Here is a 25,207-nt window from a genome sequence, read left to right on the forward strand (position 1 = left end):
GGGTTGCCCTTTCTCTTCCTCCATCTTGCTTGCCTTGCAGGTAGTCCTGGTGCATGTGGGCATGACCTCTCTCATTGCGCACATCAGGGTTGGGAGAATGCAGGCTGCTTTGGAAGCCCAAACCATGGTCCTCCCGGCAGTAGGTATGCTACAAAACAGTGGAGGTGGTGAGTGAAAGCATTCAGAGAATGCTTGCGCTTCTGCTGCTAGGAAGACCAGAGGGACCTGAACATTCATTAGAACTTAATGTATCATTTTCCACATCACTGGGAATCTTCCTTGTCCTTGCCAATGCCAGAACCATTGGTTTCAGGCAGCGCAAGTCATGCTGGATGTTGGGATGTCAACTTCCCCTCTTGACTGAAGAGCCTCGGACATCTGTCAGTAAAGACACATTTTGATTGAAGTCCTGTTTTTAAAGAGGGTAATAATAATAATTTATTATTTATACCCCGCCCATCTGGGTGGGTTTTCCCAGCCACTCTAGGCAGCTCCCATCAGAATATTAAAACCACTATAAAACATCAAACATTAAAAAAACTTCCCTAAACAGGGCTGCCTTCAGATGTCTTTTAAAAGTCAGATAGTTGTTTATTTCCTTGACATCTGATGGGAGAGCATTCCACAAGGCAGGCGCCACTACAGAGAAGGCCCTCTGCCTAGTTCCCTGTAGCTTCACTTCTCGCAGTGAGGGAACCCCCAGAAGGCCCTTGGAGCTGGACCTCAGTGTCCAGGCTGAACAATGGGGGTGGAGACGCTCCTTCAAGTATACTGGGCTGAGGAGGGACCCTCTTCCCTTTGATCAGGCTCAGCCACAAAGGAATATCCTGGTGCCGTGCTAATGTATTATTAATTCCGAAATCTCTTTCTCTTTGTACTCAGTCTGTGGGGATGACATCTGTGAGGATGACGAGGGCTGCTCCACATGCCCGGCTGACTGTGGTGAATGTCCGCTGGCAACAGACATCAGGATCGCAATTGCCTTACCAATATGTCTGGTCTGCACCGGCTTTATTCTGACAGTCGTGGTACGCGTTAAGTAGAACTTCACCGTCGCTCAACTGCTCTCCTCCATGCTTTCCCCCTTTCCTCATCTGGTCCCTCTTACTTAATCTTCATTTTATAATGCAACGCAGCATAAACACAAGTTCTACTTCTTTCCTGCCCTCTTGGGTGTACCTGGATGAGAAGCAGCCATCGCTGGCTCTGCCTCACAGGGCGAGACGCATTCCAAAATAGGCAGTTGTTACCTCTTGAGTGTGCCTCCTAGGAGATTGTTGGACAGCTGAGGACACTTCCTTCTCTGTTGTGTTTGCAACGCAAACTGTCTCTCTGCTTTGTGAAGTTGCAGAAGGGGACTCGGCAATGGATAATGTTTGCCTCAGATTCTGTCTGTAGGCATTTTTTTCTAGCTGGTAGGAGATAACTGAAGAAATCTGACTCTCAGTCTTTCAGATAAACACTATGGGGGGGGGGAGAAAAAGTAAATGTTTCTTTTGCCCCCCACTCAAAATGATGATGATGATGATGATGATGATTATGTGAAGCACCGATGGTGCAATAACCTGTCATGTGAATTTTACCAGTGTCAGGAATTCAAGAGAAACCAGTCTAAATCTCTGCTTATAGATTTCTGAAACATTAAGTAGTATGTACAACAACAACAACAACAACAACAACAACATATTTATTTATACCCTGCTCATCTGGCTGGGTTTCCTCAGCCACTCTGGGCAGCTCCCAACAGAATATTAAAAACACGATAAAACACCAAGCATTAAAAACTTCCCTAAACAGGGCTGCCTTCAGATGTCAGATAGTTGTTTATTTCCTTGACATCTGATGTGAGGGTGTTCCACAGGGCGGGTGCCACTACCGAGAAGGCCCACTGCCTGGTTCCCTGTAGCTTCACTTACCGCAGGGAGGGAACCACCAGAAGTCCCTCGGCGCTGGAACTCAGTGTCTGGGCTGAACGATATGGGTGGAGACGCTCCTTCAGGTATCCTTCAGGTATCCTTCAAGCCGTTAAGGACCGCCTCTCCCCATGTAAACTGTCACAGACTCAGCCTTCATGATCTGAGGCCCTTATTTGTGTGCCTCCTTCATGTGAGGTCCAGAGGGTGTCAACATGAGAATGGGCCTTTTCTGTGGTGGCCCCCCTTTTTCTGAATTCTCTCCCCAGGGAGATTCACCTGCGCCTTCATTACACATCTTTAGTTGCCAGGTGAAAACATTCCTCTTCAACCAGGTCTTGGGCTGATTAATATTGTACAGCCTTTTAAATGTGTCTGTGGGAAGGTGGGGGGGGGATATTGTTTTGCTGTTTTCATGCTTTTATCTTGTATTTTATTCTGTGAACCGCCCTAAGATCTTATGATGAAGAGCCTAGGGATGAATTTGCCCTGTCATGCTTTCTTTAGTGGTTCCAGTACCAAAAGCAAAAAATGTTTTGGGATGAAAGCTGGATCATAGACTTCAGCTGCATCAAACAAGGTCTGTAAGTATTAGTATCATTAGCATCATCATTATCATCTCATGGAAATGACTCAAAGCAACTTAAACACACACAGCAGAAATACTAAAGCCAATTACAATAAGTACCATATTTTTCTGTGTATTAGACGAGGTTTTTTGACTCAAAAATCATGTCAAAAAACTGGGGTCGTCCTATACATGAATAGTGGGTGAGGGGAAAGTGGCGTGCCGCCAGCCATCTGGTTGGCCAGCACACAACTCCCCCACATGCCGCTGTGGAAGGCATGTGCTCTAGGAAGCTCAACAACTTTGGACCATCTCCCCTCATTTTCTTTAAATTTATCCCCCCCCCGAAAAAAAATAGGGGGCATCTTATACACGGAGGCATCTTTTACATGGAAAAATATGGCACTATGAATAAAAACCTAATAGTTTCTTGTATTAATCAGAATAGGAAAGAATAGGAAAGATCTTTACACATGAGATCAATACTTTCTGCACTAAGAAATGCAAACCGAAATGGAGTGTGTAAAATTTAACCATATACAGTGGTACCTTGGGTTACATACGCTTCAGGTTACAGACTCCGCTAACCCAGAAATAGTACCTCAGGTTAAGAACTTTGCTTCAGGATGAGAACAGAAATCTCGCAGCGGGAGGCCCCATTAGCTAAAGTGGTGCTTCAGGTTAAGAATAGTTTCAGGTTAAGAACGGACCTCCAGAACGAATTAAGTTCTTAACCCGAGGTACCACTGTACTGTAAGAAAATGACATCAGGAAAAGCCCTATGAGATCAGACAAAGGGCCCATTCCCTCGCACAGGGGCCAAGAGGGCCCTGCCTCCTTCCCAAGCCTAGTAAGCGCTGGGCTTTGGGAAGGAGGTGTGAGGAATCTGACAGGTCCTAGAGCCCTCCTTCCTCCTTCCTCCTTCCCAAAGCCTTGTTAGCACTTGCCCAGCTTTGGGAAGGAGGCAGGTGGGCTCTAGGAACCTTCCAGAGCCTAAGGCCTCTTTCCCAAAGCCTGGTGTCTCCCTTACCTGGTTTTGGGAAGGTGGCTTTTATTGAAGTGAGGGTAGCGAAATCTCAGCTAAGGAGCTCAAATCATATATATGACTGGCACCCTTCTTTGGAAATTATACCAATGTCCACACTTCAACTTGTAGTAACTTATAGACGAATTAAAACATAATATTTACAGCCACATGCTTCTCCAAGCATGGGCTTACAGTCTCTTCTTTTAGCTTCCAAACAACTGTATTTTCCTCCCTTTCCAGAGCTCAGCACTCAGCCATCTTCATCTCAGTTAGGCCATGCCTTGCAGCTCCTATGGGAGATTTCCACTTTTACCTTCTCCTGCAGCTCTGCTATCTTTCCTTCAAGCAGAGAAGAAGTACTCCAACACTCCATTCAACTTAGCAGTGTTCACAGTGGATTCTATAACAAATTCATCTTGCTTCCCATAAAATGGAGTTTCTCTTTCACCAGATACCTCCCATGTGACCAACACTAGCCGATCACACGAGAACTACTTCAGAACTCTCTAGAATTCAGTTACCAACCAAATCAAATTTAAATACATAGTAAAGCATGCAAGCATTTACAATTTCAGTGAATTAAATTACTATACTTAACAGCTTTGGGCTGTGGGGAGCATCAAATATTACCAAGGTCTGCCCCTGTTTGGATGGCTTTCAGTTATCACCTGCTCCTAAGCCTTTCCAGGAGAAGGAATTTCAGCAGCTGCTAGTTTATTAAGCCAGAAGTGGCATTTGATACCATCTGGGAAGCCCTCTGAAACCAACTATGTAGCCTGCCTTTCTTAAGCTGATGGATGGAGGGGAATGTCAACTTTAAACATAATATATCATTTTGAGTATGAGTACTTCATACAAGAGTTTATGGTTTTAATGTAATATATTAACAGCACTTTCCGTTCATGATTTGATTCCTCTTTTTTCAATTATTTGTGGATTTGTTTTTTGGTTTTGATGCGACTTTGCTGCCCTCCACACATCAGAGACCCAGCTAACGAACTTGTTCTGCTGAAAGCTAACAAGACCAGACAAAACTATTAGTGCTACTGTCAGCATGGATCTAGCAAAAGAAAACACCCCAAATTGGGAGGCATAAATTTAGCATTCAGAAAGGATAAGCAGGCAAAAGAGATGATAACACTGTTAATTAAAATATCTGGAAACGTAGACATAAATATGCAAATCTGACAGGGAAGAAGTAGCGACGGACAGAGATGTGCAGAAAGACGAAAAGATGAAACAGTAAAGAAATTAGGAAGCTAATCTTGGCTTTTATAAAAAAATAATAATTATGCAAAGCCAAGTGTTTCATCATTATGTTGAGTCTGAAAAGTGTGTGTGTCGAATAACCCAGATGGCTGCAATACAATAAATTCTGATGCCTTATCTTCACTGTATTAAAAGCATGACAACCAAATGATTCAGAATTTTAACCGTGTATGTAAGCCAACCTTTAAAAAATTCAGAAAGCTATGCAGACCCTTCTATACGATGGGTCAGTTCATCATCACTCTTTGGCACACTGCTAGCAGAGAACAAACACTCAAATGGTACTCTTCCTTGGCAATCACTCGTAGCCGAGTAAGATTGTCTTCCATAATCATGGTCTCAAAAGTGAGTCTGTAAGTGACTGTGGAGACCAATTCTGGATCCACACGTCCTTCCACAGTGGGGACATAGGTTTCCAGATGGGAGTTGATCACGGTGAGGGTTTGCCAAGCATGCCTTCCTCTTGGCACGTTTCTCCCTTGCGTCCTGAGTTTGAGTGTCTTCAAAACCCATGGCACCTTTGGTAAAGGCTGTTCTCCAATTGGAGCACTCGCAGGCCAGAATTTCCCAGTTGTCAGTGTTTATGCTACAGTTTTTAAGATTTGCCTTTTTGAGCATCTTTAGACCTCTTTTGTTGTCCACTGGCATTACACTTTCCATCCTTAAGTTGGGGATAGAGTAGTTGCTTTGGAAGATGATAATCAGACATCCGAACAACATGACCAGTTTAATAAAGTTGATGTTGAAGAATCATTGCTTTGACACTGGTGATCTTTTTAGATTTGCCTTGAGAGTCTTTGAACCTCTTTTGTTGACCTCTCCTCTGCTCAAATGGTACAAGAAAGGTGCCAGCAAACAATTTCCAGATTTAATCCTGGAATCATAATAATGTTCAAGTATTCTCGCCAATGTGCATTCCACCAACCTACATCTAATTTCCTGTTTCATCAGAATACATGGCAAGGACTGCGATGGGGAGCACCCTGAGTGTGCCACTTCGACCCAGCGCCTCCAATACCAGCTGCCTCACGACACTGAGCTCCTGTACAGCAGCTGCCAACGCTTCCAAGATGAACTATTTTACGCAGACGGGGATCTAGTAGGTGTATTTTGCAGTCCTTTCACTCTGTTCTGTTACTGGAACATGGGAAGCTGTCTTATGCTGAGTCAAGCCTAGGCTCCGTCAAGCTCCATCATGAGGCTGCTGCATCAGACCAAAGGCCTGTCCAGTTCAGCTTCCTGCCTCCCACAGTGGCCAAGCAATTGCTGTCATGAAAAGTTCATAATTTCTCCCTGGTGCCAATGGGAGATCTCCTCCCAATGCAAATAATGCTTCCAGCGATGGGATTTTCCTCAGGGGAGGAAAGCATCAAATTCTCCCCGCTGCAGTGACCCTGATAATTTTTGTTCCCCCACAGCTGCTGCTATTTGCATATTAAATACAAAGGCACATGTTGTCCCACATGGTTTGGCCAGCCGCTGTTAAGCTCACTAGTGACTCAACTACATCAGTCAAAAAACAGTGTTTTGAATGCATTATAAACATGCAACACCAGATGGCACTGGAGAGTAAAAAAAAATTCTATGCGATTTTCCATAGCGTGTTTTTTTTTCTAACTTACTTATAGTGGTTTTTCCCGCCTGTGTGTCGATCCACCCTAGGTGAACTATGGCTTGTTGCCACCTCTCAGCCTATCTCACAGGGCTCTTGTGAGGATTAAAGAGAAAAGAAGAAGAACAATGTATTGTGGGTTTTTTTGCACCACAGATAATATAACTGTAATAGATAAATATACGGAGGGGTTGTGAGTTTTTTATTTACTTCTGGTTGCTAAACAACTGTCTTTGCCTTCTTCCAGTGATGGTAGAACAGTGGCCATCAAGAAAATAATGAACAAGACGTTTACGCTCACTAGGACCATCCGTAAAGAAGTCAAACAAGTAAGGTAAGCTACATTTAAAAGAGTTATGGGTGCCTTTATAGATATGAACACAAGTGTGTGCTCCTTAAATTTGAATTCACTATCCACTTGTTTCAAAAAGTGAACTGAGACCTATATTGCCTTTTCTGGCATGTTTAACTGTGTGTTTCAGGATCAACTAGACAACCTGTCCTATGATATCTTGTATGTGCTGAAGGCATGCTAAGAAGTCCTTCCCACATCCCTTCTTGTTTCGAAGCCAGCAGCAGTCTCTGAATGGCTGAGAGAAACAGGGGTGGACCTTGGTAATATGCTGCCCCCTTGAGGCCATTTGATGCCCTTCCCCCAGCCCTCACAGCACCAGCTTAATCTGGGTTTGAGGAATTTATTTCCCCAGCCACTCTGGGTGCCTCCCAACAGAATATTAAAAACATGATAAAACATCAAACCTTAAAAACTTCCCTAAACAGGGCTGCCTTCAGATGTTTTCTAAAAGTCAGATTTATTTCCTTGGCATCTGATGGGAGGGCATTCCACAGGGCGGGTGCCATTACCGAGAAGGCCCTCTGCCTGGTTCCCAGTAGCTTCACTTTCCGCAGGGAGGGAACTGCCAGAAGGCTCTCGGCACTGGACCTCACCGGGCTGAACGATGAGGGTGGAGACGCTCCTTCAGGTATAGAAATGTGGGCCTTTTTTATGGAGTGGGGGGTGGGGGAGAGACAAAAATAAATACTTTAATTCTCAGGAAATGAACCCATGTGACAGAAGCCAAGAGTCCATGGCGTGATCTTGAGCCACGTGGTCAAATAAGAGTCCCTTCTAATAAATGAGAAAAAGTAAAGACTTCACTACCAGTGGAACCTCCCACAATTGGTTTCCCATTTTGGCTCAACTCTTTTTGTCTCCATCTCTATCTCCCTCACTCCTTACATATCCCATTCCTCTCTCTGCTGCTCAGTCACAACTGATCAGAAGTTCTGTGGGCCCTCTAATGATCCAGGAGTGGCCAACATGGTTCTCTCTTGATGGTGTTAGACTACAACTCCTATCATCCATTACTGTTGGCTACGTTGGCTGGCGTTGATGGAAGCTGCAGTCCAGAAGCTTCTGGGAACCTCACGTTGGCTGCACCTGTGTACTGTGCTTTTTTAAAAACATATATATGTTTAAGGGTACTCTCATTTTCCTACTCATATTGAAGTACTGCCCCTCAGTGGGGCCAAACTTACCGTATTTTTCGCTCCATAAGACACACTTTTTTCCTCCTAAAAAGTAAGGGGAAATGTCTGTGCATCTTATGGAGTGAATGTGTGGTCCCTGGCAGCGGTGGAGCTGAGGACTTTGGTTACCGGAGCGGCGGGGGTGTGGCACATCGCCCGTTAGAGCATCCTAATGGCGGCACCCGCGCGAGGTGTGGGGAGAAGCGAGGCGGGGAAAGAGGGCTTTAGAACACTCTTTAGAGTTCCCTCCATCTGAGGGGCTCTGTGACTTGCATGAGAGCAGCCAGGAGCCAGCTCAGAGGGGGTTCTTTCTCCCTCGCACACTCTGTCAAATTGAGCCCGGGAGCTTTTTTCTTGCTTTCCTCCTCTAAAAACTAGGTGTGTCTTATGGTCAGGTGCAAGGGATGCGGGTGGCGCTGTGGGTTAAACCACAGAGGCTAGGACTTGCCGATCAGAAGGTTGGCGGTTCGAATCCCCATGACGGGGTGAGCTCCTGTTGCTCAGTCTCTGCTCCTGCCAAACTAGCAGTTCGAAAGCATGTCAAAGTGCAAGTAGATAAATAGGTACCGCTCCAGCGGGAAGGTAAATGGCGTTTCCGTGCGCTGCTCTGATTCGCCAGAAGCAGCTTAGTCATGCTGGCCACATGACCTGGAAGCTATATGCCAGCTCCCTCAGCCTATAGAGCGAGATGAGCACCGCAACCCCAGAGTCGGTCACGACTGGACCTAATGGTCAGGGGTCCCTTTACCTTTGCCTTTATGGTCAGGTGTGTCTTATGGAGTGAAAAATATGGTAGATTCACAAAATGTTTAGGGGTATGCGCACCCCTGCATCCCCCCAGAAAAAAGCACTGTGTCCATCTATAGCAGCTTTTGGGAGCTAGGACACACACACACATATACACACACAAATTTACAGACCAATCCTATACATATCTACTCAAAAGTAAGTCCTGCTGAGTCCAGTGGAACTTACTCCCAGTAAGTGGGTTACAGGCTTACATATGGTTTCGTCTCAAAGAGCAACTACTTCACAGTGGCTATGGAGTTGTTCTGGGGCTCAAGCCCGAAGTCCCTTTTCAAGGAGAGGCTTCTCTTGCAAGGGAAAGTGTCCAAAATGCAACGTTGTGTTCTTAGAAAGTATATGGCACAACCCAATTCCTGCCTGCTTGTCACAGAGAACTGGACCACCCAAACCTCTGCAAATTCATTGGAGGCTGTATTGAAGCGCCAAATATTGCCATAATCACGGAATACTGCCCTAAAGGAAGTTTGACTGATGTGCTGCTCAATGAAGACATCCCTTTAAACTGGGGCTTCAGGTGAGAGAAAGGTGACAAAGGTGGAAGTCAATGCTGGCATTTTCCTCACAGTTACTGCTTGCGATGAGTGAAATCTGTCAATTTCGTTTTCTCGTTCTCTCTCTCTCTCTCTCTCCCCCCCCCCCCGTCTTAAATTTAGTTCTGCACCTCTGTTTGTTTATTTGTTTGTTTTAATTCTCATGGAAGTTCACCCACATTTTAGTCCAAATTTATTCTGATGTGTGATTGTTTATTGTGGAAGCTGCCTTGTAAGGGTTTGCGTTCCTGACACCCCCAAAATTGGTGAGCTTTTTTAAGATAGCCACCTAAATTGTGGAGCTTTTTCTAACCAAGGTTGTTGAGCCAACGTGTTGTAGGAAGGAGAACTGGGCACAACTCACCCACCCACTGAAAGGGCCAAAGCCGGCATGTTCAGAATACCTGGAGAGGGGCGTGTGCACAAGGTAACAGCACTGAGGAAGAATTGCCTGACGACCTGCTCGCCATCCTGTTGATATATATCAGGGGTCGGCAAGTCTTACCGGGCATGGGCCGGATCACTCCCATGGAGATCCTCCATGGGCCTGGCCAGCGCAGCGTGACAGCAGCAATCACATATGTGCATGTCTGTGGCACCGGAAATTGCTTCTGCACATGCCCAGATGCCCAAAATCACACCTGTGCAGAAGCAATTTTCAGCATCTGGGTATGTGCAGAAGCGATTTACGGAGCCGCGGAAGAGAGTTGGTACCAAAAAATGCAAACCATGTCATACCTCACCCCAATATTCTCTCAGGATCCTGAGTGGCTGGTCTTTATAGGCTAACAGTAAGATGGTTTCTGTTCCCAACAGAAGTAGCATCAGTTTTGTAGATTAAAAAAGAAGAAGAAAAGAATCCATCGGAGTCCCTGCCTCCCAAGGCAGGTAGAAATAGGTGAGCAAAAGAGGGAGCAGGCTTTGCAGCACTCACAGCAAAATCTTTCTTTCTTTCTTTCTTTCTTTCTTTCTTTCTTTCTTTCTTTCTTTCTTTCCTTCCTTCCTTCCTTCCTTCCTTCCTTCCTTCCTTCCTTCCTTCCTTCCTTCCTTCCTTCCTCTCTCTCTCTCTCTCCAATTCAAATCAGTTCTGATGAAAAAGAAAAGCTATTATGTATTACAACAGCATTTATAGAATGAGAGTTTTTTTTATATTTTTAGAATCCATTATATTAAAGTGTTAATAACAGAAGCCAGTATTTGGCGGGGCAGAGGTTGTCTTGCTGGTGTGATTTGCATCATCCCCTTCATGGACAAATTCTCAAGAGGAAAAAAAATGTATCTGCTGTATTGATATGAGATAAGATTATATATAGATGAAATAACAACAAAGCCCTCGCTGACTTTCAGACTGATAAGAAGGTATGTGTAATCATTTCACCAGATGGTGTTTTTGATAGACTATGGGATTTTAATTACAGCGAGGCATCATTAGGTAGATAAGATGCCAGTGTGATGCTGAGCCTGAAGTGATCTTTTAAGAGTGACTGACAGAGAGAACCTTACTTTGGGATCAAATTGCTGATTAGATTTTTTGCGTGTGGGTAGGGCCATAGGGACGCGGGTGGCACTGTGGGTTAAACCACAGAGCCTAGGACTTGCCAATCAGAAGGTCAGCGATTCGAATCCCCGTGATGGGGTGAGCTCCCGTTGCTCAGTCCTAGCTCCTGCCAACCTAGCAGTTCGAAAGCACACCAGTGCAAGTAGATAAATAGGTACTGCTCTGGCAGGATGGTAAACGGCGTTTCCGTGAGCTGCTCTGGTTCGCCAGAAGCGGCTTAGTCATGCTGGCCACATGACCCGGAAGCTGTACGCCGGCTTCTTCAGCCAATAAAGCGAGATGAGCGCCGCAACCCCAGAGTCGGCCACAACTGGACCTAATGGTCAGGCGTCCCTTTACCTTTACCTTAGGGCCATAGTGCAACTTTTTTTCAAAAAACAACTGCTGTGCATTGTTTAGGGCAGGGGTAGTCAACCTTTTTATACCTACCGCCCACTAATGTATCTTTCTTCATGGTAAAATTTCCTTACTGCCCACCAGTGCTCGATGGAAGGAGGATTCAGCTTGTGCCATAGAACCCCCAGCCTAGAATCCTGAAATGCCCACTAATGGGTGGTAGGGACCAGGTTGACAACCCCTGGTTTAGGGACTCAAGGCTCCAGCTACAAGTTCCAAGAGGTGCCATCAGCCAATGTCTTTTCTTCTCTGCATCTCAACAATAGTGTCTAGTGAAAGAAGATGCATGGTATGTTTATAAGGAATCACAGAAATCATAGAATTGTAGAGTTGGAAGGGACCCTGAGGACCGTCTAGTCCAGCAGTTCTCAACCCGTGGGTCCCCAGATGTTGTTGGACTACAACTCCCATCATCCCTGAGCTCTGGCCTTGCTAGCTAGGGGTGATGGGAGTTGTAGTTCAACAACATCTGGGGACCCACAGGTTGAGAAAAGCCAATGGTGCCACCCCCCTTGGTATTCTCTCACTACTTCTTTGTCTACGGCTTGTGAGGGGCAAAGAACTGCAAAGAAAATCTTGTGGGGGCTGATGAGAGTTGGGTTTCTATTCCTCGCACTGTGCAGATATTGTGCAGGATTGGGTCATGTCTGTGTTATGCATTCCAGCCAGTGGCGTAGCGTGGGGGGTGCAGGGGGGCCGGCCGCACCGGGCGCAACATCTGGGGGTTAGGGTTAGGGGGCGCAAATCCACGGGTTAGGGGGCGCAAATCCACGGGTTAGGGGGTGCAAATTACTTGCCTTGCCCCGGGTGCTGACAACCCACGCTACGCCACTGATTCCAGCACCGACTGTTGGAATCACGGGAGCGGATGTTTACTGCAGTCTGTTTCCGTTTGTTTTTGCTTTCACTTCTGACTTCTCTCCGAGCAGACCAGAGAGAGGAGACATGTTTTCTTTTGCTCTGCCTTATGCTTAATAAAGGGACGTGGGTGGCACTGTGGGTTAAACCACAAATCCTCGCGACAGGGTGAGCTCCCGTTGCTTGATCCCTGCTCCTGCCCACCTAGCAGTTTGAAAGCACTTCAAAATGCAAGTAGATAAATGGGTACCATTTATTATGCTTAATAAAGTAGCTTAGTGCTTACAACCCCAGCCTAGCTCTGACTCCGTTTCATCTCTGCTGGACTCTGGATGTGTGCTCAGTGTGTCCAAGGCATGAGTCACTATAAATTGTTGGGGAAGGCTGTCGGAACTCCCTAGAGCTGCACGCTGATGGGAGGGACAGGCTGGAAACGTTCCTGTCGTTTGCCTGGGGGTCATCCATGCCCCCGGCCGACCTGACAGATCGGTCCCCCACAAATACTCTAGATTACTCCTCCAGATAGCATTGCACATGGAACAATGCAAGCCTAAGTTATCTGGAGGCACGTGTAAGGGATCGTTTTCAAGTACACTTTTCTGGTTTGACACCATAGAAACGATCCCTGAAATGTAAGAAGGGACCGACCTAGTGCAAGCAGAAAGTGAACAAGAAGAGCAAACCATCTGTGGATTTGAGGGGGGATAATTATTGAGACGTTTCATGGAAGCCATACTGGCAGGCCCTATTGGATGTGTGATAGGAATTTTGAGGTCTTAGATATATGTTAAATGTTCATAAGTGTACCAACCAAGCACATGCATAGATCAGCACAGGAAGACCAACCTGGAACCATTTTGATTCTCAAACTGTCCAAAATTGACCAAATGTTTTCTCTGCAAGGTCAAAGGAAAATGGAAAAGCCTCCCCATTGTCTTTTCCTTCACAAATCCTGTCTTAAGGGTATGTCTGTGTTTGAATAGGGTGTGAGCCTGTGACCTGGCCCAGGAACTAAGTATTTATCACTACAAAAATGGCCAGGCTACCCAGGCAATCCAATCTAGTAACCTGCCAGACAGGAGATAAACAATGACAGGAGAAAAACAACATTCAAATTTCTGTTTTAAGACTGCCTCTTCTGTGATGTATGTATGATGTTTCTGGGGGTGGTCTTGATCTACAGGATGGGAATTTCAAAAGTCTTTATAAGGCCTTGCATGCCATTTTTCTGGGTCCCTCCTCTCTCCTGCGGGTGAGGGGAGCACCCTGTTGCAACAGATCAATAAAGATCAAGTTTACTAGGTGCTTTGTTTCTCAGTATTCTCTGGTTGGCCTCTGTTATTCTCTCCTACCAATAGGGAACCTATGTAAGGGCTCTATATGGGCTCTTGGAGACCCCATAAGGGAAAAGGGCAATTTTTGTTTACAACAGATGCAAGTCAAAATATCACTGCAATCTTTGCCCATTTGTTCCACAGAGCTCTTAAAGTGTTAGGTCCAGCCCTGTGGTTTAGTAGGCCATATTAACACCGATTATTATCCCCACCACCTTTAGGCTTTCTTTCGCCACAGACATTGCTCAGGGAATGGCGTATCTTCACCAGCACAGGATCTATCATGGGCGATTAAAGTCCACCAACTGCGTCATTGATGACCGCTGGGTTTGTAAGATTTCAGGTAAGTGGAACAGGAGCTATTCTCTCTGTGCTATGGAAAAGTACGAGTGGATATTGCCTTATTATGGGATAGTGCTGATGTTGTTCTCGTGGTCGCCATCCCCACATCTCCTGAAAAAATGAATCTATGCGACGTTACCTTGCAAATATCAAATGGCTCAACTTAGACCCATTAGCAACAAACAGCAATTAGCAACGTGTCTTCAGGGTGATTATAGAGAGGGGTTGTTGTTTTCTAACGCTCGTAATGTTTATCATGTAATTTAGGAGGTTCTCTTTGCTATTTCTCACAGCTGTATTGTGAACACTCACTGGATAACGGTAAAAAAACAAAAAAAACAAAACCCCAAATGTTTGGCAGATCAAACTCAAAGGGAGTTGAAGGAACAGACTGGCAGATACTCTGTGCATAGATAATAACGTTCAAAGTGCTTCACATATATGAATAATCCTTGCAAGACTGCTATAGGGTAGATGATCAGAACTATTATCTGTGTATTGCAGATGTGGGGGGCTGATGCAGGGAGACAGTAGCCTGTTTCAACGTCTGCCTACTGAGCTTGTGATACAGACAGGTTTGGAACCAGGGACTGTCAGGTTTGCTGCTCCTTCTCATTCAGCCTGACGCACAGATTCCAAACACATCTACTTACTCCCTAATGAGTGTGTTTAGGATTGTAGCTTAGCCACTATATTACAGTAGCCCTTGGGCTGTATGCAGCATGTCATGTACATCATTTTATTAACCCCTTTAGTCACATGTACCCTTGGGTAATTAATGAGTGGCACTTAAGAAACTAATTAATTAATTAAAATATCACGTCGGGACTAGCTCTGCTCCCCGAGTGATGCTCCCCAGCTGTTAAGATCTGCTCAGTAGGATCTGTCATAGATTAGACCCTTAGATATTATACATTCGTAGGGACATTGGTGGCACTGTGGTCTAAACCACTGAGCTTTTTCTTTTTGGGCTTGCCAGGAAGGTTGGTGGTTCAAATCCCCACGATGGGGTGAGCTCCCGTTGCTCTGCCCCAGCTCCTGCCAACCTAGCAGTTCGAAAGCATGCCAGTGCAAGTAGATAAGTAGGTACCGCTGCGGTGGGATGGTAAATGGTGTTTCCGTGTGCTTTGGTTTTCGTCACGGTGCTTCATGCACCAGAAGTGGTTTAGTCATTCTGGTCACATGACCCAGAAAGCTGTCTGTGAACAAATGCCGGCTCCCTTGGCCTGAAAGCGAGATGAGTGCCAGAACCCCATAGTCACTCATAACCGTCTAGGGATCCTTTACCTTTTAAAGGTAAAGGGACCCCTGACCATTAGGTCCAGTCGTGACCGACTCTGGGGTTGTGGCGCTCATCTTGCTTTATTGGCCGAGGGAGCCGGCGTACAGCTTCCAGGTCATGTGGCAAGCATGACTTAAGCCGCTTCTGGCGAACCAGAGCAGCGCACGGAAACGCCGTTTACCTTCCCACTGGAGTGGTACCTATTTTATCTACTTGCATTTTGACGTGCTTTTGAACTGCTAGGTTGGCAGGAGCAGGGACCGAGCAACGGGAGCTCACCCCGTCACGGGGATTTGAACCGCTGACCTTCCGATCGGCAAGTCCTAGGCTCTGTGGTTTAACCCACAGCGCCACCCGCGTCCCATTTTACCTTTTACCTTGTCATAGATTAGAGCCTTATATGTTATGCATTCCAAGGGAATGAGCTAGGGCTTTTCCAGGGAGACTTCCCTGGCTCCATTCCCGGAGAGATTCAGGCAGGGAGATGAATCTCGCCCTGCCTCCCCATATCTGGAATTCAGATAGCAGCATTTGGGAATCTCCCTGCAGCTTATTCTATTTGGGCCCTTGCTTATGTTTGGAGAATAGCCCTCCTTTCTCTTAGTCACGGTGACAGCCAATCAGATTTAACTATGTGACACCAGGCCGGAAGGCAGACCAAGCTAGTTCGGAATGACAGCATGTTAGCTGTCCTGTACAGCTCATTGCGAAGCGAGACAGTCAGATGTTCATCCTTACTGAGTGACAGCTGTCGGATACGGGAAAGGGCTGGCTGCTACTGACAAACTCTGAATGTGAAATGCTGATGCTGAATGTGACTAATATTCTGACATCCAGGGAATTTGCTCCCATCCTCATGTCCGGAATTTGCTGAGGAGAATTCATTTCAGCTCTAAACTGAATCAGCCCATTTCCCAACTGAGAGTTTTGAAATGAACATCTCCTGTGGCACTCAGTTCAAAATAATGCAAAACAGCCAGGGGAAATTTCTGATCCTTTTTTTTTCCTCTCCCCCCCCCCTTTGCTTCTCCTTGTGTCAGACTATGGCTTGCAGTTCTATAGAAAAGAAGATTATTTAATGGAGTCCAATGTTCCTCATAAGCACTTCACACAAATATATCTGGCACCTGAGGCTCACGCCACACCAAACTTTGAACCAACTCCAGTTGCAGATGTGTACAGGTGATGATGATCATAAATGGGTCTCCCCTACTCCCCTTTTTAGTGTATAATCGAAGTAAACTGTGTTACTGTATGACGGAACAAACATGGGGGGGTTGCTTTTTTTGCATTGCTGGAATTATTCGCTGATTTGCAAATAAGCTGTGACTACTGTACTCCTCTATGACAGATTATTCTTTCATAATCACGCTGTCCCATTCTCTTTCTCTCATTCGAAGCGTTACTTCTGTGACCCCATCAGAACTTCACGAGGCCACCCAGCAGAGCTTTTCCAAGATTTTGAGGCCTTCTCTAACTCTGTTTCCCCCAGATGATGTTACTGATCAAGTATCCTCAGTCCTAGCCAGTATGACCAATACAGCCATACCTGGGAAGTCGAACGGAATCTGTTCTGGAAGTCTGTTCGGCTTCCAGAACATTCAGAAACCAATGTGCGGCTTCTGATTGGCTGAAGGAAGCCAATTCCTGATTGCAGGAAGCTTCTGCAACCAATCTGAAGCCATGCCGGACGTTCAGACTCTGAAAATCGTTCAAAAACCGGAATACTCACTTCCGGGTTTGATCTTTGGGGAGCCGATTTCTTCAGGAGCCAAGGTGTTTGAGATGCTAGGATTCGACTGTAGTTGAGGGGGTTAGAAGTTTTAAGATAAGAGCTTACATCTAAGGCTTCAAGCATGGTATCCAAGCTGTTTTTAACTAGCAGTCTTATGGGTTCTCTGTTTGGCCTGCTTTTATTATTCCATTGAGTCTCCTTCTGTGTTTTTTATTGTTCTGTTTTATTTATTGATAATATTATAAATAGCTATTCATCGTCCCAGGAGCAGCATACTCGTTTTTCAAAGAACTGAACGGCGTAGACTGAAGTGGCACAATCTGGGATCACTTGGCAGCATGAATAATTTGTCCCCATTATGGCAGGCAGTTCTTCAACCCTCTGAGGCCATTTTGGGGAGGAAGAGCTTAAACTTAACAAAAACACCTGCGCTCGGTGTCATCTGTTGCACGTTCTGCACCCACAGCCTAATATATGCTTCTTCAGCATATCACCAGACTGGCCTCTTTGGAGGTGTGAAAATGAGTGTAATGGATCAAGTCCTCTAATGTTTGATCCTCTTTTAGCAATGCATCAAGGTTAATTTCCATTTAGCAAGTTTCAAAGGGGTTTCGCAGATGTTTCATCTTCTTAGATATAATGTCGCCAGATACAAAAGAGGACATGAGCTCCTGCGCCTTTAAATTGCATGACAAACTAAAAACCCCTCTTATGCATGACTGTTAAAACTGCAGGAGCTCTGTTCTCCTGTATGGTGATGACAATCATCAGTCTTCTGATTGTCAGCTGGAGAGTACATCCACATTTGTACTGGGCAATTTCTGAAGGTTCCTGGAGGCACTTTTAGCAAGTTCTAGCTTTGTTTTACATTTATACAGTGGTACCTCGGGTTACATATGCTTCAGGTTACAGACTCCGCTAACCCAGAAATAGTGCTTCAGGTTAAGAACTTTGCTTCAGGATGAGAACAGAAATCGTGCTCCGGCGGCATGGCATCAGTAGGAGGCCCCATTAGCTAAAGTGGTGCTTCAGGTTAAGAACAGTTTCAGGTTAAGTACAGACCTCCGGAACGAATTAAGTACTTAACCCGAGGTACCACTGTATAGTGGTACCTTGGTTCTCAAATGCCTTGGTACTCAAACAACTTGGAACCCAAACAGTGCAAACCTGGAAGAAAGTGTTCCGGTTTGCGACCTTTTTTCAGAAGCTGAACATGCTCCATTTTGAGTGCCACACTTCTGTTTTGAGTGTTACGCTTCCGATTTGAGTGCCACACTTCTGTTTTGAGGGTTACACTGAGCTCTGTCTGTTTTTGCTATTTATTTTGCATTTTTGTTTTTGCGGCTCTTTTTTGTTTGTTTTTGTGACTGTGTGAAAACCAGTTCAGCTACTGAAGGATTGATTGATTGATTGTGTGACTGTAGTACATTGTTTAACGCTTTCATTTTATGGATCAATGGTCTGGTTAGATAGTAAAAAGCATGTTAAATGGCTGTTTTAGGGGTTGTTTTAAAAAGTCTGGAACGGATTAATCCATTATGCATTACTTTTAATGGGAAAACACGCCTTGGTTTTGGAACGCTTTGGTTTTGGAACGGACTTCCAGAACTGATTAAGTTTGAGAACCAAGGTACCAATGTACTGGGGTTAAAGGGAACTTTATTTCATTAGCCAGAGGGCATAACAATGTTATTTATAAGGAATGGGACCTGTACTTGGTTGAGTTCATTGAGCGGGAAAATGGCACACCATCTGAAGTAGACAGAATCACCTTACTATGCCAAATAACTGGCTTTCATTAATCCGTTCCTTCGTGATTTATTTAAAGATACTAGCCCCAATCCACCTGAAAGTTGGCTGTTACTAAAGCTACAACCCTGTGCATACTTTCATGAGAGTAAGCCCTACTGAACAGAGTGGGACTTATTTCTAGGTAGGTATACATATAGTTGTGCCTTAAGTCCGTTGAAATTAAGCAATCGTAAACCAAACTATTGTTGCTTTTAATGGGGCTTAATCATCATGGTTAAGTTTAGCCAGATGAGAACTTTTTCAAAGTTGTCGCCTCTTCTTGGTAGTGGCCCCACATCTGTGGAATTAAATTTTGCTTGAGATTAGGCAAGCTCCATCCATCAATTGTTTGAATGGGCTCTGAAAGTCAACTGCTTCCACTTTTCAAGACTGATCTAAACTGAGCTGCAAAACATTTTATTCTTAGTTTACTGTGTCTTCAGGTTTATGCTGGAGGATTTGTGCTGGCTTTTAAGATTATTACGAATTCCGGGTGTTTTAGAAATTTTTAGATAAGTTTTGCATTGTGTGACGGTTGCTTAATTTCATCTTCGCATGCTGCTTTGTTGAGTGTCTCCTCTTGAAAATTGGCTCCTGCATTTACAAACTAAACTAATCATTCTGTTTCCAATGTTCTGCCACTGGCAATGACTTATCTCCAATTTTGCAGCTATGCCATCATTTTAATCGAAATAGCAACAAGAAGTGACCCCACCCTGGTAAGATCTATGATGACTGGTACTTGACTGTTCTGCTCCATTTGGGAATGATTTTGTGTGTTTTGAAATTGTAGTGGTTTTGTTTGTTTTTATAATTGTATACTTTATTGTTGTAACCTTATAAATCTTAGAAATCAAAAATTCCATGGTGTTTGGGGGCTGTTGGGATTGTGGGAGACTGCTTTTGGGGAAAACGGGCAGAGATAAGCAGTTAATTATTACTGAGCCCTCAGGTCCCCACCAAAAATGTTAGATTTTCATATATTTTGTGCAAAATCTTGGATAATTTCCAAATTAACTTGACTGGTTCTTCAGGTAATTAAATATCTGCTTTTAAATACTTGAGAATTAGAGTGTTATCTTGGTTTTGTTATGCTGAGAAGGCCAGAATGTTTGAGTCATACACCCTTGCTTGGGTCATTTTAGAATACAGTGGTACCTTGGTTTATGAACGTAATCCATTCCGGAAGTCCGTTCTTAAACCAAAGCGTTCTTAAACCAAAGCATGCTTTCCCATAGCAGTGGAGGACTCAATTTACACTCAACAGGAAGCGGAACATGTTCTGCTTCCAAGGCAAAGTTCACAAATCAAAACACCTTCTTCCGGGTTTGCAGCATTCTTAAATTGTTCATAAACTAAGCTGTTCTTAAACCAAGGTACCACTGTATTCACAGATCAGTGCTTCTCTATTGACCTGTGAACCTTACCAGCGAGGTAAGGCGATCATGTTAATCGTTTACATGCTCACTTACCTTGAAACGAACAGCATTCAAGTCAAGAGCAGAGTTGAACAAATCTTCTTTTGTCTGAATTTGGGATGCCCTCCTGGATCCTATAACAGAACCTCAAACTGTGTTGAATTTGAGGTGAGGGTTTTTGCAAGGTCCTGAGAAGTATAGATGTCTTAAGATGGCCTGCTCCCAAGAGACTGCGATCTCCTCAGAGTTAAAAACTGACAGTCATCTAACCCCCTTTTGGGGGGTTCAGGTCAAAGTTGTTGAGCTTCTTTGGGGTGAGCCAGTGATCTACGGGTGATCTACCACAGAGTTCGAGTGATCTACCTGTTGGATGTGCCTGCCTTAAAGCAACACACACACTTTCTTGAACAAAAAGGGGCAATATGTGGAATTTTGCTGTGAATGAATGGCACCAATGACAAAACTGGCGATTCTAAAATATTATTACTGTTATCCTTTTATTTGTTTAATTTGTAGACTGCACTTCATCTGTAGATCTCAGGGCTCTTCACAGCATAAAATGTATTATTAAATAATAATAATAATAATAATAATAATAATAATAATAATAATAATAATAATAATAATAATTGATTGTGACACCCATCAGACTGGCTTGCCCCAAAGCATGTGATTTGAAAGCCGATGTCTGTAGAGCACATGACTCTTGCTGATTTCTGTTCTATGATTACAATCTCCTTAGAAAATAAATAAATAAAGGCACCATTTGTGCTTTCCAGAAAGATGACACACAGTCAGAGGAATATTCTTTGTGCCCCGCTTTGACAGAATTAATATCAGAAAAATCTGAGCATGCCTGTCCCTGCCCTACAGAATATGTGGAGGTAAACCGAATGCTAATATACTCCTATCTTCTTTATGGTGGAATTATTGTTGCAGAAGTGGACTGAAATTGCCAGCTGGGAACTGCCTTGGCCTGCTGCTTATCCATTTAATAGCAGCTTGATCTGCAGAAACCAGCAGGTGAAGTGTTCTGTGATGATGAGATGAGCACTATCATCTGCTACTATCAGTGGATCAGGATGCTGGGGAAAGTACAAGGGGTCTGTGAAATGTTTGGCAATTGTAGCAGACACAGTCCACGATCCATGTTGCCCTTGAAAGAAAGGGAAGGTTTCTTTTTCGCTTAAAAACAAAACACACAGATGCAAGAAGAAGCAGAAGAAGTGGGAAGTTTCCAATTCCTCCTCCAAGACTCTGCAGAACAATGTGTGGCTTTAATATTCCTTAAAAAATAGTATTATTCTGACAAACTGAAATGTCAGCTTGTCTCACAAAAACAGAATGCAGTAAATGATGCCTTTAATATGCAGCTACTGGAGTTTTATGACTTCCTGTGGTTATAAACTGTCAGATCCATGATCATATTTAATAGTCGTTATGCTCTAGCTTCTGCATTTGAAAGGTGGCTGTCAATGAGCCAAAATATGTGTCTGCAGGGGGGAAAGTCTGTCTAGTTTAAAAGAATTCAAGCGTCACCTTGTCATTTTAGTTTGTCTGCCTGGGACAAAATAGATTTGGAGAAGCCAAGACCACTCCCCCCTCTTCCTTGTTTCTTTCAGATTACTCTAGAGCAGGGTCTCCAACTTTTTAAGACTTTTTTTAGCTGTTTAAGACTACAATTCCCATCATCCCTGGCCACTGGTCCTGCTAGCTAGGAATGCTGAGAGTTGCAGTCCAAAAACAGCTGGAGACCCAAGTTTGGGGAATCCTGCTCTAGAGTAACGACTTTGAAAGATCTAGCTACATTGTATCTGTATATTTTCTCCTATAGAGGGTACAACAACTAGCTAATTGAACTCACATTTTTCCAAAGTTTGATGATTATTGGCTTGCAGCAACACAGAGGTGGACTTTTTCTCTCGTGATGTCAAGGTTGTGGGATGCCCTCCCTGCTAAAATAAGAGCGACACCATCAGTGTTGGCAATCTGAAGACAAGCATTCCCCTGAACTTAACTTCTGATTCTGTTGTTTTCATTGTTGCACTTTTGACCAGTAAAACTGGTTTGTTTTACTGTATATTTCAATTAAGGCTGTTGGGTGGCGCTGTGGGTTAAACCACAGAGCCTAGGACTTCCTGATCAGAAGGTCGGTGGTTCGAATCCCCATGACAGGGTGAGCGCCCATTGCTTGGTCCCTGCTCCTGCCAACCTAGCAGTTTGACAGCACGTCAAAGTGCAAGTAGATAAGTAGGTACCATTCTGGCGGGAAGGTAAATGGCGTTTCCGTGTGCTGCTCTGGTTCGCCAGAAGCGGCTTAGTCATGCTGCCCACATGACCCGGAAACTGTAAGCTGGCTCCCTCAGCCAATAAAGCGAGATGAGCACCGCAACCCCAGAGTCGGTCACGACTGGACCTAATGGTCAGGGGTCCCTTTGCCTTTACCTTTAATGTCCCCATGGACCTGTTGCTGTGCATTTTAATTATGTATTGATTTTATAGCTGCAAGACCACTTGGGAGCCACTTGGGTATACAAGTGGTATATAAATTAATAAACAGTAATAATACATTTTGATAAAGTGTTGAGCCTATTCTGGCAACTGGTGATGGTTAAGAGTTGCTGACTGTCGGAGGCCAGAACCTCATTTGAACCGGAAGGAGTGACATACTATCCTGTATCTTTTTCTTTTTCTAAATTATATTTTAGCAAATTTCCAAAGTTTCACATACAAACTTCAATAGGTAGTGTTTCTCTTTTCTTTTGTTACTTCCCACCCCCTTTTATTTCTTCCCCTCTCCTGAACCCTACTTTCTATCTCTTATACCATAACAACAATACTATAATCTCTAATTCCGTCTGTTGCTCATAGTGTAAACCCTGCTTGCGAGTTCGTCATACTATAATAGTTCTTTAAATAGTCCGAAAAAGGCTTCCATTCTTCCATAAAGCAATCATCATTAGGTTCTCTTATTTTAGCTGTTAACTTTGCCGGTTCTGCATTGTCCATTTTCTTACTTATCTATTCATGTTTGGTGGGAACTTCTTCCTTCCATTTTTTGTGCATAAAAAATCCTAGCTGCTGCTGTTACATACACACAGTGGTTTTTTCTGGGGATACGCAGGGGTACGCATACCCCTAAACATTTTGTGAATCTAAGTTTGGCCTCACTGAGGGAAAGTATTTCAATATAAGTAGGAAAATGAGAGTACCCCTAAACATTTTTTAAGAAAAAAGCACTGCATACATAAACAGCTTAAACATCTTTTTTGGAACTTCTGTCCCCATAATCCCTAAGAGAAAAACTTCAGGGTTGTTTTTATTTTTTATTATAATCACTTTGAACATCTTTTTTATCTCATCATATATCATTTCCCAAAATACCCTTGCTTTCTTATAAGTCCACCACATATGAAAAAAGATTCAGCTACCTGTATACACTTCCAGAAATCATCAGAAACTTTCTTATACATGTTAGGCAATTTGTTAGGTGTTAGATACCATCTATACATCATTTCCATATAATTTTCTTTCAAAATATAGCAAGCAGTAGCTTTCATATCAGTTTTCCCTGTCAGCTTTTCCCATGCATCCACTTCTATGTTATGTCCTAAATCTTCTTTCCTTCTTGCAGCTGATCAGGAGGTGTAGGAAAAGCAATCCAGCACAAAGGCTTACCTTTGAGCAAGTCAGGAAGTTGCTGCAGAAGATGAACCCAAACAAAGTTAGCCCAGTTGACATGATGATGACTTTGGTAAGAATCGTAATTAGTTGGACCGGAGATGACAACTCGTGGATGTGCTTGAAGCACATTCTTTAGGAATGCATATTCTGTGTCACTTGTTTGAAGACAGTAAGGCGGCAGTAAGGAAAGAGGGCATATGGTTTTATGAATTAGCAAAGATTCACACCTGCCAATACCAAGGCATAGTTCCTCATCGTTATCTCTGTACAACAGACATTGTGCAGAAGCATTATGCTCATAAAACTAATGAGGATGTGAAGGGCGGCTACTTCTTGCAAGGGGGATCCAATGGACAGGAAAGAGGTTGCTTAACACTGATACTCCTCTATATATGTTTAGGGGAGTTTTTAATGTTTGATGTCTTGTCATGTTTTAAATCATTCTGTTGTGAGCCACCCAGAGTTGCTGGGGAAACCCAGCCAGATGGGCGGGGTACAAATAATAAATTATTGTTATTATTATTAATTCCAGGCTATTTTAATAGTTCCCCACTCCATCCCAGCTTGCCTGTAAACTGAAAGTAAGTCTACCTCTGGCAGACTGGTGGAGGTTGCATTGATGGGAGATAACTGCTAAGCATGGGAGAGGTTTAGCATTCCTCTCTCCTGTTCACTGGTCCTCTTCAGGAAATGGACCTACATTCAGCAAACATGCTTAGGGGCATGCATTTCTCAAAGAAAGAGTGAGCATTGGTTACCAACCATTGGTTACAGATACATGGGGGAAGGGGAATCTGATAAGCAAAGGAGGATTATACCTCTTTATCTTAAAATTTCCTATTTTTCATCAGTCCTGTAGGCTCAGTTTCGGAGGTTTCTGGATAACTGTGGTTTTCTGATTTAAGGGAATTACCAGTAATTGTCTGGTGAAAATCTGGTGATCAGTCATGATATGATAATACTACAACAATGGTGTTTTCTTATTATTAGTTTTAATACAGAAAAAGCCCATGGAATTATACACACATGCACAGACATGTAAAACAGATTTACATATGTAAATGTCTGAGATCCAAAACGGTTCCTTTGTAAAATAAGTTAATTCTGCCACAAGAAACAGTAATTTTATCATAAATGCTATTGTCTACCACTCAATCGTAGATAACATTTATTAGAAATAGTAAAGGAATTTAAAGACATTTCCTATGGGGTAGATCCTGGATAGATCGAGTTTACTGTATACTCCACGGAAGACTTCTGTGTGGTTTACAAATATTAATTAAAATATTTATTTTCAAAATGCTAATAAAAGAAACATTGAAAATGAGCTAACATAAACATGTGAAATATAAATAAAATCAGTAACCGTCCCTTCACATTACGTGTACAGCTGGGGAAACACTGGTGTGCATGGGGTGGTTGTGTCTAAAAGTAATTTATTGGCTTTCAATTTGCAAATGCTCTCAGGTGTCTTTGAATCATGACATTAGGGTATCTCCAAGTTCCTTGGACGGCTTGTGGGCCTAGCTGTGCAAGGTTGTCTCACAGGCCTT

The 25,207-nt window shown here is 43.7% G+C and overlaps 2 protein-coding genes across 2 annotated transcripts in view; both read left to right on the forward strand.

Annotated features, from left to right (window-relative positions):
- Positions 1–941: 941 nt before the first annotated feature.
- Positions 942–23,621, forward strand: LOC308576545 (atrial natriuretic peptide receptor 2-like; the record flags this gene model as incomplete). Its single annotated transcript, XM_081175952.1, has 7 exons — positions 942–1,028; positions 2,421–2,493; positions 5,729–5,876; positions 6,637–6,723; positions 9,097–9,240; positions 13,624–13,745; positions 23,605–23,621. Exons 2-7 carry the CDS (start codon positions 2,445–2,447, stop codon positions 23,619–23,621), a joined length of 567 nt encoding a protein of 188 aa, XP_081032078.1. The 5' UTR covers positions 942–1,028; positions 2,421–2,444.
- The window catches only part of LOC308576546 (atrial natriuretic peptide receptor 1-like), a gene marked incomplete at its 5' end in the record, with an annotated part of 28,949 nt that continues 17,396 nt past the window's right edge, over positions 13,655–25,207 (forward strand). Inside the window, 5 exons of the mRNA XM_081175953.1 lie at positions 13,655–13,745; positions 16,067–16,208; positions 19,223–19,271; positions 20,750–20,854; positions 23,605–23,724. Coding sequence (XP_081032079.1) covers positions 13,655–13,745; positions 16,067–16,208; positions 19,223–19,271; positions 20,750–20,854; positions 23,605–23,724 — 507 coding nt within the window. The remainder of the gene's footprint in view (positions 13,746–16,066; positions 16,209–19,222; positions 19,272–20,749; positions 20,855–23,604; positions 23,725–25,207) is intronic.

This window comes from Podarcis bocagei (assembly GCF_964188305.1).
Source record: "Podarcis bocagei genome assembly, chromosome: 17".
Taxonomy (NCBI): Eukaryota; Metazoa; Chordata; class Lepidosauria; order Squamata; family Lacertidae; genus Podarcis; species Podarcis bocagei.